The sequence below is a fragment of the Dipodomys merriami genome, unplaced genomic scaffold, assembly GCF_024711535.1.
Source record: "Dipodomys merriami isolate MVZ:Mamm:240054 unplaced genomic scaffold, mDipMer1.0.p SCAF_409, whole genome shotgun sequence".
In the NCBI taxonomy this organism is placed as follows: Eukaryota; Metazoa; Chordata; class Mammalia; order Rodentia; family Heteromyidae; genus Dipodomys; species Dipodomys merriami.
Genome location: NW_027205704.1, coordinates 171,249 through 182,596, shown reverse-complemented (window position 1 = coordinate 182,596; position 11,348 = coordinate 171,249). Strand labels below are relative to the sequence as shown.

The window sequence follows — 11,348 nt, the reverse complement described above, 5'->3', positions numbered from 1 at the left end:
CGGGGCGGGGCCGCCCCCTCCCACGCACCCCCAGCCGCAGGTCCCGGGACGAAACACGGACAGGTGCAGGCCTTTTTTTTTTTTTTTTTAACAAAATGTATTCATCTGCCTTAGAACTGAAAAATAAATCTATGTACAAAACAGGAAGAGCTCGGCCCGCGCCCTCCCACCCCCTGCAGGCTTCCTCCGGGTCCGGGGATGGCCGGGCCCCGGGCCCCTGAGTCCAGGAAGGGGGCGCGGGGAGCCGGCCAGGAGGACGGGCTCTGGATCCTGGCATCAGGGCTTGCCCTGGGCGCGGGCACGCGGGGTCCCCAGCCGTGGAAATGTGCCCCAGAGTCCCGGGCCGGCAGACCTCGGCCCCTAGGGGAAGGCCTGCCTCAGTCTCCCCAGGTGGGAGGGCCACAGCCTGCAGTCGGTCAGTCTGGCCGAGGGAGGCGGGGGTCAGAGCTTCGGCTGTGGCCCACTTTCGGGGGCTCGATCCAGTTGGCCGGCCGGGATGCGGGGAGAGGGGACTACACACTAGGAGCAGGGCCATGGCTGGAGGACCTCGCTGCCTCGACCATCTGAGTACTTGTAAACCTGGGAGCTGGGGAGGGGTGGAGGCGGAGCCAGGCTGTAGGCCCAATCTGGCTGTTTGGGAGGCAGCGGGGCTGGCTGGGGAATGGGAGCTGGGGAAGCCCAGCTGGATGGACTGAGGGTGGGACAGGGCTCCCCGCAGGTCACAGGCCCTTGCGCTGCCGCTTGAGGAAAGACAGAGTGTAGTCGCTGGGCGTGGACACCTTCTGCTTCTTCATCTGCACCTGCGACTGCGCCGTGAGCTGCAGCTTGATGGCGCTGGAGTTGATCTTGGTGGCCACCAGCAGCTCCTTCATGCCCTTCATCTTCTCACTCTGGAAAGTGAGCACCGGGCCATCTGGTGGCGGTGATGCAGGTGCGGGGGCCTGAGCTGCGCTGCTGCCTTCGGGGCCACGGCCTGTGCCTGGGACTGTTCCTGGGGGCTTTCGGGGTGGTCCCGAACTCGCACCCTGCCCAGAGTTGGGGCCCTTGTCCAGTGCAGGCTTCTTGGGGGGCGGAGGCTCCTCTGGCTTGGACTCTCGCCGTGGCCCTCGCCGCCGGCCTTCACGGGCCTCCTCACCCCAAGGTTCCTCTGTCTCAGCTGCCTCTGCGTCTCGGCTCACTATGTGCACCTTCTGCCGCACCTGGACGAGCAGCCGGGAAGGTATTGCAGACCACGGTTGGGAACTGCGGGGCCCCAGGCCCCAGCGACCCCAGCTAAGGGTCTGTTCCATCTATCCCCAAGAATGGCAGTGTCCCACCACCCTGTGGTGACGTCATACCACGGAGCACCCAGCCCCCTCACCTGTCCCTCGAAGCGGCCTAGGGACTGCACGAGGAAGGTGGCCCAGCCCACGTGCAGGACAGGTGTGGGGCTGCCCTCCTCCCATTTGCAGATGCCATCATAGAATCGCAGTAGGTGAGCGAAGCACTCAGGGTCCTGGAGGGCAGAGCCCTGGCTCTGGGTGCCCTGGGCAAAGGGGAAGGGAAAGTAGAGCACAGGTCAGACCCAGGGTGCAGGCAGGTCCCCACCTAGGCAGAGCACTGACTACAGAGGTGAGTAGGGGTCAGGAGCATCCTCCTTCCTCTTATAAGGCCAGTCTCAGCCAGGGCAGAGGAGGGAAGGCCATCTCCTACCTCCATCTAACCCTGTGTGAGGACCCTGGCCATGGAAGAGAAGGCTGCCACCCCATATACCCAAAGAGACAGGGTAGAAACCCCCAAACATCCTCAGTTCCTTCAATCCCAGGATCTTGGCTACTGCAAGAGAACACAGCCCTGGGCCAACTTCCACACGCAGTCCCCAGCCATGTAATGGGGACCCTGTCCAAGGGTGGGCTCCAGTGAAGCTCCAGCTCTTCACCTGAGTCTGCTCCCCAGGCCGCTCCTCGCCTGCCTCCAGCAAGCTGGCCGCCTCCTTCAGCAGGTTGGGGATGACATCATTGGCCACTTCAAAAAATTCCTTGTAGATCTCCTCGTCTTCTCGGCAGTAGTTGTAGCTGAGAGAACAGGGAGTATGTGGGATCTGTGACAGATGCCCCCAGGGAACAAACAGGGGGAACAGCCCAGGTTTTCTCCCCCCAGGTCATCCCAAGCCAGACAAGGGCACCTATGTCAGAGTACTCACAAGACTAAGGAGGGGAGGTAGGGCTAGGCTAGAAACTGGTGGAAAGAAATGGGAAAGGTCTACCCAGAGGCCCCTACTTCCTCAGGGATGGTAGCCTTGGCTGCTCTGGGGACTGAATGGAGGGAGAGGGGACAGAGCTGGGAACTCTGGTCTCAGTCTTGGACAAGAGTTGTTGGAAACTGAGTAAGGGGAAAGGAAGGGCTGGAGGCCGCAGTGGGAGGATCCTCACTCCTGGATGACCGTGGCAGTGTCCGCCCAGGCCTGCAGGGCCTCTCGCACGTTGCGGTTGCGACAGTGGTAGCCAGCCAGGTACATGTAGGGGTAGATGTGCTCATCACGGTAGTAGGCCTTGGCGGAGGCAATGCCCTGTGGGATGGGGCAGGGAAACCTCAGGGAGGCAGCCCCTGCTTTCTGGGATGGCATGCATGCCCCATCGAGTCACACAGGGAAGGTACAAAAGAGAAGTTGTAGAGTCATCCCCACTTCCAACCCCAGCTCTACCCCCTGCTGGCCCCTTTGTGGAACTCTCTGGGAGGTGACTGCTGAGGCCTGAAGTGGATTATAGGGGTGGGGACCCCCACAGAACAAGGCCCAGGGAGGGGAGGGGCAGCGCTCCCAGCCCCAGCCAGGCTTTGTCACTCTACTACAAAAATACCAGAGGTTTCCAGACCCAACACCCTCTGTGCTCCCACATGTGGCCTCTGCTATACATGGGAAGGATACTAAGGGGACAAATTGAGGCCCTGCCAATCGTAGGCTGGGGAGTGCAGAGCACCCCTTGGGCAGTCCTGACTATAGACAATGCACTTGATACAAAATGGGGACCTGTGTGGAAGATGCTCCCACACACCCAAAGCCCTTCCCTCAACTGTTCCCTGCATGTCCCGGAAAGGAGACCCCAGACATTGTCAAAGCCTAGCTCCTGCCACCTCCTGAGATGCTCACCTTATGGTAGAGGGTGAGCGGGTCTGGCCGGCCAGGGGTTGGCTCCAGCTCCTCCAGATCTGCCAGGTTCCCTAGTGCCATGGGGTACCTGGGAAAGGATCAGAAGTCTAGGATGCAACTCATCGCTCTGGCCCCCAAGCCCTAGTCTGGCTACTTCTCCTTACTGACCTTTCCAGATGTCCCCGGTCATAGAGCAGCCAGAGCAGCTTCTAGGGCCGAAGAAGAGAGTTATGAGTTATGAGCCGGGGGGGGGGGGGGGGGGGGGGGAGGGGGCAGCTTCCTAGCAGGTGGCATGGGGGATCAGAACACTAAGGACTCCCCAACCAGGGAGAGGGCTAGAATTCAGGAAGCAATCCTTCAAGGGAATCAAAGCCCTTTCGGGTCTCAATTCCACTGTCCCAGGAACCCCTGGAAAGGAATTATTCACATACAGAAAGATGAACTCTGCCCAGGGCCCCTTAGCAAGCTGAGGCAGCAGCCTGGCCAGGCCCAGTGCTGCAGGCACACCCCTCACCTGCTGCAGCTGCAGGAGCTCCAAGGAGTCCGTGTGCAGGTCAATGGAAGGGTTGATGGCACACACCATGAACGCCACCTCCATCTTTCGATCACAGCGCATGTATGAGCCTTTCAAGTACAGCCAGCTCTTGGGGGGGGGGGGGCAAGAGCAGAGGGGTCAGGATGGCCCACAGTGTGCCTGCTACAGGACACAACTGCAGGCAATGGTCTGAGTGTATGGGCCAGGGAAGAAGAGTCCCTTGGATAGCTTGTGTTAGCAGAGCACCAAGGGGACAAGGTTGGAGGTCTTACATACCCGCTCAGCCACACCAGCATTGACTGTCTGGCCTCTGCGGTCCTCATTGCCTTTGCCATGCCATGTGACCTCAGCTGTCTGCTCCCCATTGGGACCAAACACCACCCAAGCATGATCCTCAGACAGAGCCAAGTGTACGTCCCGGAGACCCAGGGCCTGGCAGGCCCCTACTACAGCAAAGGCCACACCAGAGCTATCCAGTTTGGTACCTGTAGAAGGGGGCAGTAACAAAAGAGGGTCTCTTGGGCTTTTTTGGCCTAGTGGGAGAGGAGCCAGGTATCAATGTGCCATATTCCCTCCCACAGCGCCCCCAGGCTTCAAATGGAGCTCCAGCAATACCTCCTATGTCTTCCATAGGAGAGGCTCACCTCCCCAGTTACATGCTTGTCCCCAGAAAAGGACAGGTGTTTTCTGGATCTACCATAGCTCTAGCCAGCTTGTGACACTGCCCTTTCCTTGTTATCTGTTGTCACCTACTTCTATTAATTCAAAAATTTGCCTATCTCATCACATCTATTAGATTATCACAGCAATAGTAACAATAGGGCACTGTGGCCACCCACCAACAAATCCTCCCAATTTATCTCTGCACTTCTCCCCCTCCCCTCCCCCCCCCAATCTGCTGCCACCTTCTGCGTTTCAAACTGCATGGCAGGGCTAAAGGTACTGAGCAGACACAAGGAAAGGTGAAAGGTTTTGGAGTAAAGCGATTCGATTTCTGCCCCAGTACTGCCATTCTGTGACTCCGGCACATCCCTTGCCCTCTTGGGATCTGTTTCCCCCAACTGCAAAGGACAAACACCTGCCCCTCCGAACTAGGTTTCCAGGTCTCAAAAGGGTTCTGTAAACCACACAGCACTGAGAAGAAGAGGTGGGCCAAGATTCATTTTACTCCCCGGGGCCACCTGTCAGGCTCCAACCTGTGATGAAGCTGAAGAGGGACTGGATGTGGGCCCGGTCCTTGAAGTAGGAGCGGCTGAGGCTGTTCCATATGACATCAGAGACTTTCTTCACCAGCTCGCGGCTGGAGACACCCCCTTCTCGTGGATAAAGGGACAGGTCGACGGCGCCTCGGATCTGGGCGGTGAAGCGGGCATAGAGAGCAGCGATGATGGACAGGTCGGCCACGGGGAAGTAGGTGAGGCCGCCGGGCGGGTCAGGCGCGGGGCTGGGCTGGAAGGTGAGCTCGGGAACGTTGGTGGGGATGACACGGTTGACGGCTAGGAAATGCTCGACGAAACCCAGTACCAAGGAGAGGAGCACCAGATCGGGCTCCTCCCGGCCCAGCTCCGCAGCAAACAGGCGCACCACATCGTCGATGGAGCGCAGCGGGAACAGCGTCTTCTGGGCGGCCTTCAGCCCCATAGCGGTGGGCGGCGGCCTGCCGGCGAGTCCCGGGAGAGAGAAAGAGGGTCTGGCTTGGGGGAGGGGACCCCCGACCGGGCCCCCCCACGGCTCCCCCGCCTCCCCGCCCCCTTCACCTGCGCCCACCAGCTGCCCCTCCTCGGTCGACGAGACCCCTCGGCCGAGGAAGAAGGGCCTCCTTGTCCCCTCCAAACCCGCGACCCCCGGCCCTGCAGGGGTGGGCGCCAAGGACCTTTCTGAGGGCCTCCAAAAAACGTCCCGCCCTCTCCCTACGACGATACCCTCCGAACCCTGGAGTCCTTCCAGAAGGAGACCTCTGGTCAGCCCCCTAAATCCCAAGGAGAGTCCTGGCCTCGGTCCCCCGCGCCCACCTCCGCGCTTACATCCCACACAAGGCACCGCGGCGCTCGCCGCCTGGAGCCTGCTGGGAAGCAGAGTCCCGCCTCTCGTGCCGCGTCGCCTGCTGGGAAATGGAGTCCTGAGCCGGCCCCGTCCTGCTGAGTCTGGAAATGGTGGCGCACGGTGCCTTATGGGAGTCGTAGTTTCGCTGCTCAGAAAGCCTGCGGGGGGTGGGGGAGGGGGGAAAATGGGGCAGGGAAACAGGGCCACTTTCTCGAGGTCCTCAACGATTGGATCAGCCCCTATCGCGCGCTGGCGAGGAGGCGGCTCCGCAGTGTCTTCTGGGAGATGTAGTTCGGAGAGTGACAGGCGCGCTCCAGTCGTCCCTGCGCGTCCTCGTAGGGGACAAAAAAAAAAAAAAAAAAAGCTATTTTGAAACACTTGCAGGGCCGGGCGTGGAGAGCGCGGCGCGCAGAGGCTGGGGCGCGAGGCGTGGAGAGCGCGGCGCTCAGAGGCTGGGGCGCGAGGGGCGTGGAGAGCGCGGCGCGCAGAGGCTGGGGCGCGAGGGGCGTGGAGAGCGCGGCGCGCAGAGGCTGGGGCGCGAGGGGCGTGGAGAGCGCGGCGCGCAGAGGCTGGGGCGCGAGGGGCGTGGAGAGCGCGGCGCGCAGAGGCTGGGGCGCGAGGGGCGTGGAGAGCGCGGCGCGCAGAGGCTGGGGCGCGAGGGGCGTGGAGAGCGCGGCGCGCAGAGGCTGGGGCGCGAGGGGCGTGGAGAGCGCGGCGCGCAGAGGCTGGGGCGCGAGGGGCGTGGAGAGCGCGGCGCGCAGAGGCTGGGGCGCGAGGGGCGTGGAGAGCGCGGCGCGCAGAGGCTGGGGCGCGAGGGGCGTGGAGAGCGCGGCGCGCAGAGGCTGGGGCGCGAGGACCCCGAGTTAGAGCCAGCCCTTGTTACGTAGGCTTCTCGGTTTCAAGGTAAGCACTCTGCCCTGAAGACCGTTTTAGGATGCACAGGGCTGCACACTTCATTCTTTTGGGGGAGGTGGGGTGAAGTGGGCAGTCCTCCTGGAATTTGAACCCAGGGACTCCTATTTGTTAGGCAAGTATTTTTTTTGGGGGGGGGGTCCGGTAATGGTGCCTGAACTCTGGGCCTGGGCGCTGTCCCTCAGCTCTTCAGCTCAAGGCTAGCACTCTACCACTGAACCACCTTCCCAGCCCCTCTGTGAGACTCTTATCTCCAATAAACCACCTGAAAACTGGAAGTGGTGCTGTGGCTCAAGTGGTAGTGCTCACAACCTATTGTGACAGCTGTCACCATCTCTAGACTGCCAGATGTCTACCCAAGGTCTCAATAGCCCCAGGTCGAGAACCACTGTTCTGACATATGATCTAATGTGTTTGTTATTTGTCTCTTACCACTGAAATACAAGCTCCATAGGACAGGTAATACGTGTGTTTTGTTTACTAATGTGTCCTGGTTGTTAAATACTGGGCGTAGAAGCTCACACACCTAGTCCCAGTTTACTCAGGGAGGCTGAGGCAGGAGAAACACTTGAGCATAAGCATTCAAAGTCAGTTTGTATAAAACAGTAAGACCCACTGGACGACGGTGGCTCACGCCTATAATCCCAGCTACTCAGGAGGCTGAGATCTGAGGATCACTGTTCAAAGCCAGCTGGGGCAGAAAAGTCCCTGAGATGTTTATCTCCAATAAACTCCCAGAAAACTGGAAGTGGCACTGTGGCTCAAGTGGTAGAGCACTGGCCTGGAGCTCAAGAGCTCAGAGACAGAGCCCAGGCCCAGAGTTCAAGACCCAGGACCAACCCTCCACCTACCCCGGGGCCCAGAAAAAAGGGCTGGGAATGTGACTTAAAGGTAGAGTGCTTGCCTAGTATGCACAAAGCCCTGGGTTCAATTCCTCAGTACACACATAAACAGAAAAATCCAGAAGTGACCCTGTGGCTCAATGGTAAGAGTGCTAGCCTTGAGCACAGAGAGGCTCAGGGGCAGCACCCAGGCCCTGAGTTCAAGCCCTAGGACTGGCCCCCCTCCCCCCAAAAATCAGATAGTAAGAAAACAAACAAAAAACCCAGTAAGATTCCCCAATCTTAAAAAAAAAAAAAAAAAAAAAGCAAAAAAACACCCAAAAACAAGGGCAGAGGGAATGGCTTATATGGTAGAGTGCTTGTCTAATAAGCTTGTAGCCTTGATTTCAATTCCCAGTACTGCCCAAAGAACATCCCCTCACCCCAGAAGTCTAGCTGTTGACCAGGCATGGTGGTATAAACACTCAGCACTCAGGAAGCTAAGGCAGGAGGATGACAGATTGTGTTGGGAGAGAGAGAGAAAAAGAGAGGGAAGGGGGAGGTAATGAAGAATGAAGCCAAGAACCTATAATCCTAGCTATTCAGGAGGCTGAGACCTAGAAGATTATTATTTGAAGCCAGATGAAGAAGAAAAGTCCAAGAGACAACACCTCTAATTAGCCAGCAAAAAGCTGGACTGCAGGTTTAGCTCAAGTTGTAGAGTACCACCCATGAGTAAGGAAGCCAAGTGTGCTGAGTTCAAACCCTGGTGCTGACAAAAAAAAAGAGAAAAGAAAAAAGAAATCGGACATGAGCCATACATGTTGAGCTAAATGAAAAGAAAAAAGCCAAGTATTGGTGGCTCACGCCTGTAATCCTAGCTACTCAGGAAGGAGGCTGAGACTGACGATCACGGTTCAGAGTCAGCCTGGGCAGGAAAATCCTGAGACTCTTACCTCCAATTGGCCAGCAAAAAGCTGGAAGTGGAGCGATGGATTAAGTGGTAGGGTACCAGTTTGAGCGAAAAAGCCAAGCAAGAGTGTAAGCCCCAGTACTGGCACAAAAAACAAAATTGGGAATTAAATTCAGTGTCTGAGCCATACCCACAGCCCCTGGATAGGGGATCCCAATGAAGAGAATATGGAACTCATATTCTCCATCTTCCTGGAGGTTTAGAATTTGCCAATATAAAGTGTTGGGCAAAATGTTTTTTTGGTCGGTCATGAGGCTTGAACCCTGGGCCGGGACACTGTCCACCACTTGAGCCACAGTGCCACTTCCAGCTTTTTCTATTTATGTGGTGCTGAGGAATCAAACCTAGGGCCTCATGCATGCAAGGCAAGCACTCTACCACTGAGCCATCTTCCCAGCCCCCAAATAATTTTTTTGTGTGTACGACAGTCCTGGGACTCCTTGAATTTAGGACTAACGCTGAGCTTTTGTGCTCAAAGCTAGGGCTCTACCACTTGAGCTACATACAGTTTTGTTAGTTAATTGGAGATAAGAGTCTCATGGATTGCTACTCAGGAGGCTGAGATCTGAGGATTGTGGTTCAAAGCCAGGCCAGGCAGAAAAATCCCGAGAGTCTTAGCTCCAATTAATAACCAAAAAAAAAGCCGGGCACTGGTGGCTCACGCCTGTAATCCTAGCTACTCAGGAGACTGAGATCTGAGGATCACTGTTCAAAGCCAGCCCGGGCAAGAAAGACCGTGAGACTCCTATCTCCAATAAACCACCAGAAAACCGGAAGTGGTGCTGTAGCTCAAGTGGTAGAGCGCTTGCCTTGAGCTGAAGAGCTGAGGGACAACGCCCAGGCCCAGAGTTCAAGCCCCACGACCGACCAAAAAAAAAAAAAAAAAAAAAAAACCCAAAAACAAAAACCCGGAAGTGGTGCTGTGTTCAAGTGGTAGAGTGCTAGCCTTGAGCTGAAGAACTCAGGGACAGCCCAGGCCCAGAGTTCAAGCCCCACGACCAACCAAAAAGAAAAGAAAAGAGAGTCTCATGGACTTTTTTGCCCAGGCTGATATCAAACCTCGACCCCATAGCTCAGCCTCCTGAGTAACAAGGATTACAGGTGTGAATCAGTGGTGCCTGGTTTGGGCAAAATAATTATTTTTTGGTCAGTCCTGGGGTTTGAACTCAGGGCCTGGGTGCTGTCCCTCAGCTCTTCAGCTCAAGGCTAGCGTTCTACCACTTGAGCCACAGTGCCACTTCCAGCTTTTTCTATTTATTTGGTGCTGAGGAATTGAACCCAGGGCCTCATATATGCAAGGCAAGCACTCTACCATTGAGCCACCTTCCCATACCCTCTGAAAGTCTTTTGGCTGGTCTGTTTCTGGGTGTGGAGGAGGCAGCCACTTCTCCAATTTGATGGAACCTGGCCCCAGGGTTCCAGATTTTAGCTTTCCAGAGGCCTGCTTATCCCTTATCCCTAGACCCTGTCTATGGATCTGTATACCCCAAAAGGCAGAGGAAGCATTTTTTGATACCAAAGGCATTGTATATCATTACTTACTGAAGTATCACCAGACTATCTCATAAGATAGGTTTTATGATTCCTACTTATAAATAGGGAAACTGAGGGCAAGTAACTTACTCATGACTGCATAGACTATAATCCGGAGTATCTAACTCTCCAGCCTGGGCTCTTAATCAGGCCCTCAAACTCAAACCTCCAACCTCCATTCCCAACCAGGCACTTTAGACTGGTCCTATACTTTCCTCCAGTTTTAGTATCTTTTTTTTTGGTCGTGGGGCTTGAACTCTGGGCCTGGGCACTGTCCCTGAGCTCTTCAGCTCGAGGCTAGTGCTCTACCAGTTGAGTCATAGCACCACTTCCAGTTTTTGGGTGGTTTACTGGAGATAAAGAGTCTTACAAACTTTCCTGTCCAGGCTGGCTTTGAACCATGATCCTCAGATCTCAGTCTCCTGAGTAGTTAGGATTACAAGTGTGAGCCACTGGTGCCCAGCTCTTCCAGTTTTAAATCCTGCCATAAATAAGCCTTGGAGCTCAGCCTCCTACCCTCTGGGTCCTGTCCTGATCCCAGGACTCAGGACTTCCAGTCCAGCTCTCAGGCCAGCATGCTGCCTGGTTCTAGAAAACCCCAGCTATGAACAAGTAAGCTTCCTGAGGCCTTTCTCCTCTTCTCTCCCTCCTTTTCTCAGCATCCTCTCCTGGGTGGGCAGTGGAGTGCCAGATTTCTTCAGTGGCCTCCGATTCCCTTCTACTCTCTCCACCCTGCTCCATGTGTGCCCAAGGCTGCCCTCTAATATTTGCAGTGCCTGAGGTCTTAGGGCTCTGGCTGATGGACTGGCTTTTCTCAAAGGCAGGCAGAAGAAAAGTGGAGTCTGGGAGCAGAGTAGGGTGGGGGAGTTATCTTCCTTCTCAGGCCTGGCCAAGGTTGTTACTACAAGCTAGGGCTCCGGTCTGGCCACCCCTTTGTCTTCCTGGCCAGCTGCCTGGGGTCACTGCTGCCCAGGCCCTGGCACTGCTGCTCCTTGGTAGGTTGCTTTAATACTGCCCACGCTTCCTGCCCCATGACACTGTCTTAATTTACCCTATTTGGCTGTGTCATTTGATTCTTGAAAATGCAGTGTGGATACTAGGGTTTGAACTTAATGCTGTCCCTTACCTTTTTTTTTTTTTGGCTGAAGGTTAGTACTCTAGCACTTGAGCCACAGCTCCACTTCCAGCTTTTTGGTGGATAATTGGAGATACTTTCATGGACTTCCCTGCCCAAGCTGGCTTCAAATCATGATCCCCATATTTCAGCTTCTTGAGTAGCTAGGATTACAGGCCTGAGCCAGGGGTGGCTGGCAGGAGATCTGGTCTTAAACCACCCACATTTTTCTCTAGCTCCTGCCCTCCCATTTTCTTTCTTTTTTTTCCTGTTCCTCTTTTTTTTTTTTT

At 56.0% G+C, this 11,348-nt stretch overlaps 1 protein-coding gene across 4 annotated transcripts; it reads right to left on the bottom strand.

The window, feature by feature from the left end:
• Window positions 1-86: 86 nt before the first annotated feature.
• On the bottom strand, window positions 87-5,745 carry LOC138806817 (menin). Of its 4 annotated transcripts, none has more exons than XM_069992170.1 (10): window positions 5,675-5,745; window positions 4,859-5,319; window positions 3,939-4,147; window positions 3,642-3,770; window positions 3,296-3,336; window positions 3,128-3,215; window positions 2,412-2,548; window positions 1,919-2,054; window positions 1,361-1,525; window positions 87-1,199 (listed from the first exon to the last, which is right to left on the bottom strand). In XM_069992170.1, exons 2-10 carry the CDS (start codon window positions 5,301-5,303, stop codon window positions 720-722), a joined length of 1,830 nt encoding a protein of 609 aa, XP_069848271.1. In that variant the 5' UTR covers window positions 5,304-5,319; window positions 5,675-5,745; the 3' UTR covers window positions 87-719. The 4 variants fall into 4 exon arrangements, with proteins under 4 accessions (XP_069848271.1, XP_069848270.1, XP_069848273.1 ...); XM_069992169.1 differs by having other exon boundaries at window positions 5,687-5,722; XM_069992172.1 differs by lacking the exon at window positions 5,675-5,745 and adding an exon at window positions 5,585-5,670.
• Window positions 5,746-11,348: the final 5,603 nt, after the last annotated feature.

Coding starts and splice junctions, on each gene's coding strand:
- LOC138806817 (XM_069992169.1), bottom strand. Junction 4,148..4,858: donor CCTCTTCAGCTTCATCACAG/GTTGGAGCCTGA, acceptor CCCCTTCTACAG/GTACCAAACTGGATAGCTCT. Junction 2,055..2,411: donor ACTGCCACGGTCATCCAGGA/GTGAGGATCCTC, acceptor CTGTTCTCTCAG/CTACAACTACTGCCGAGAAG.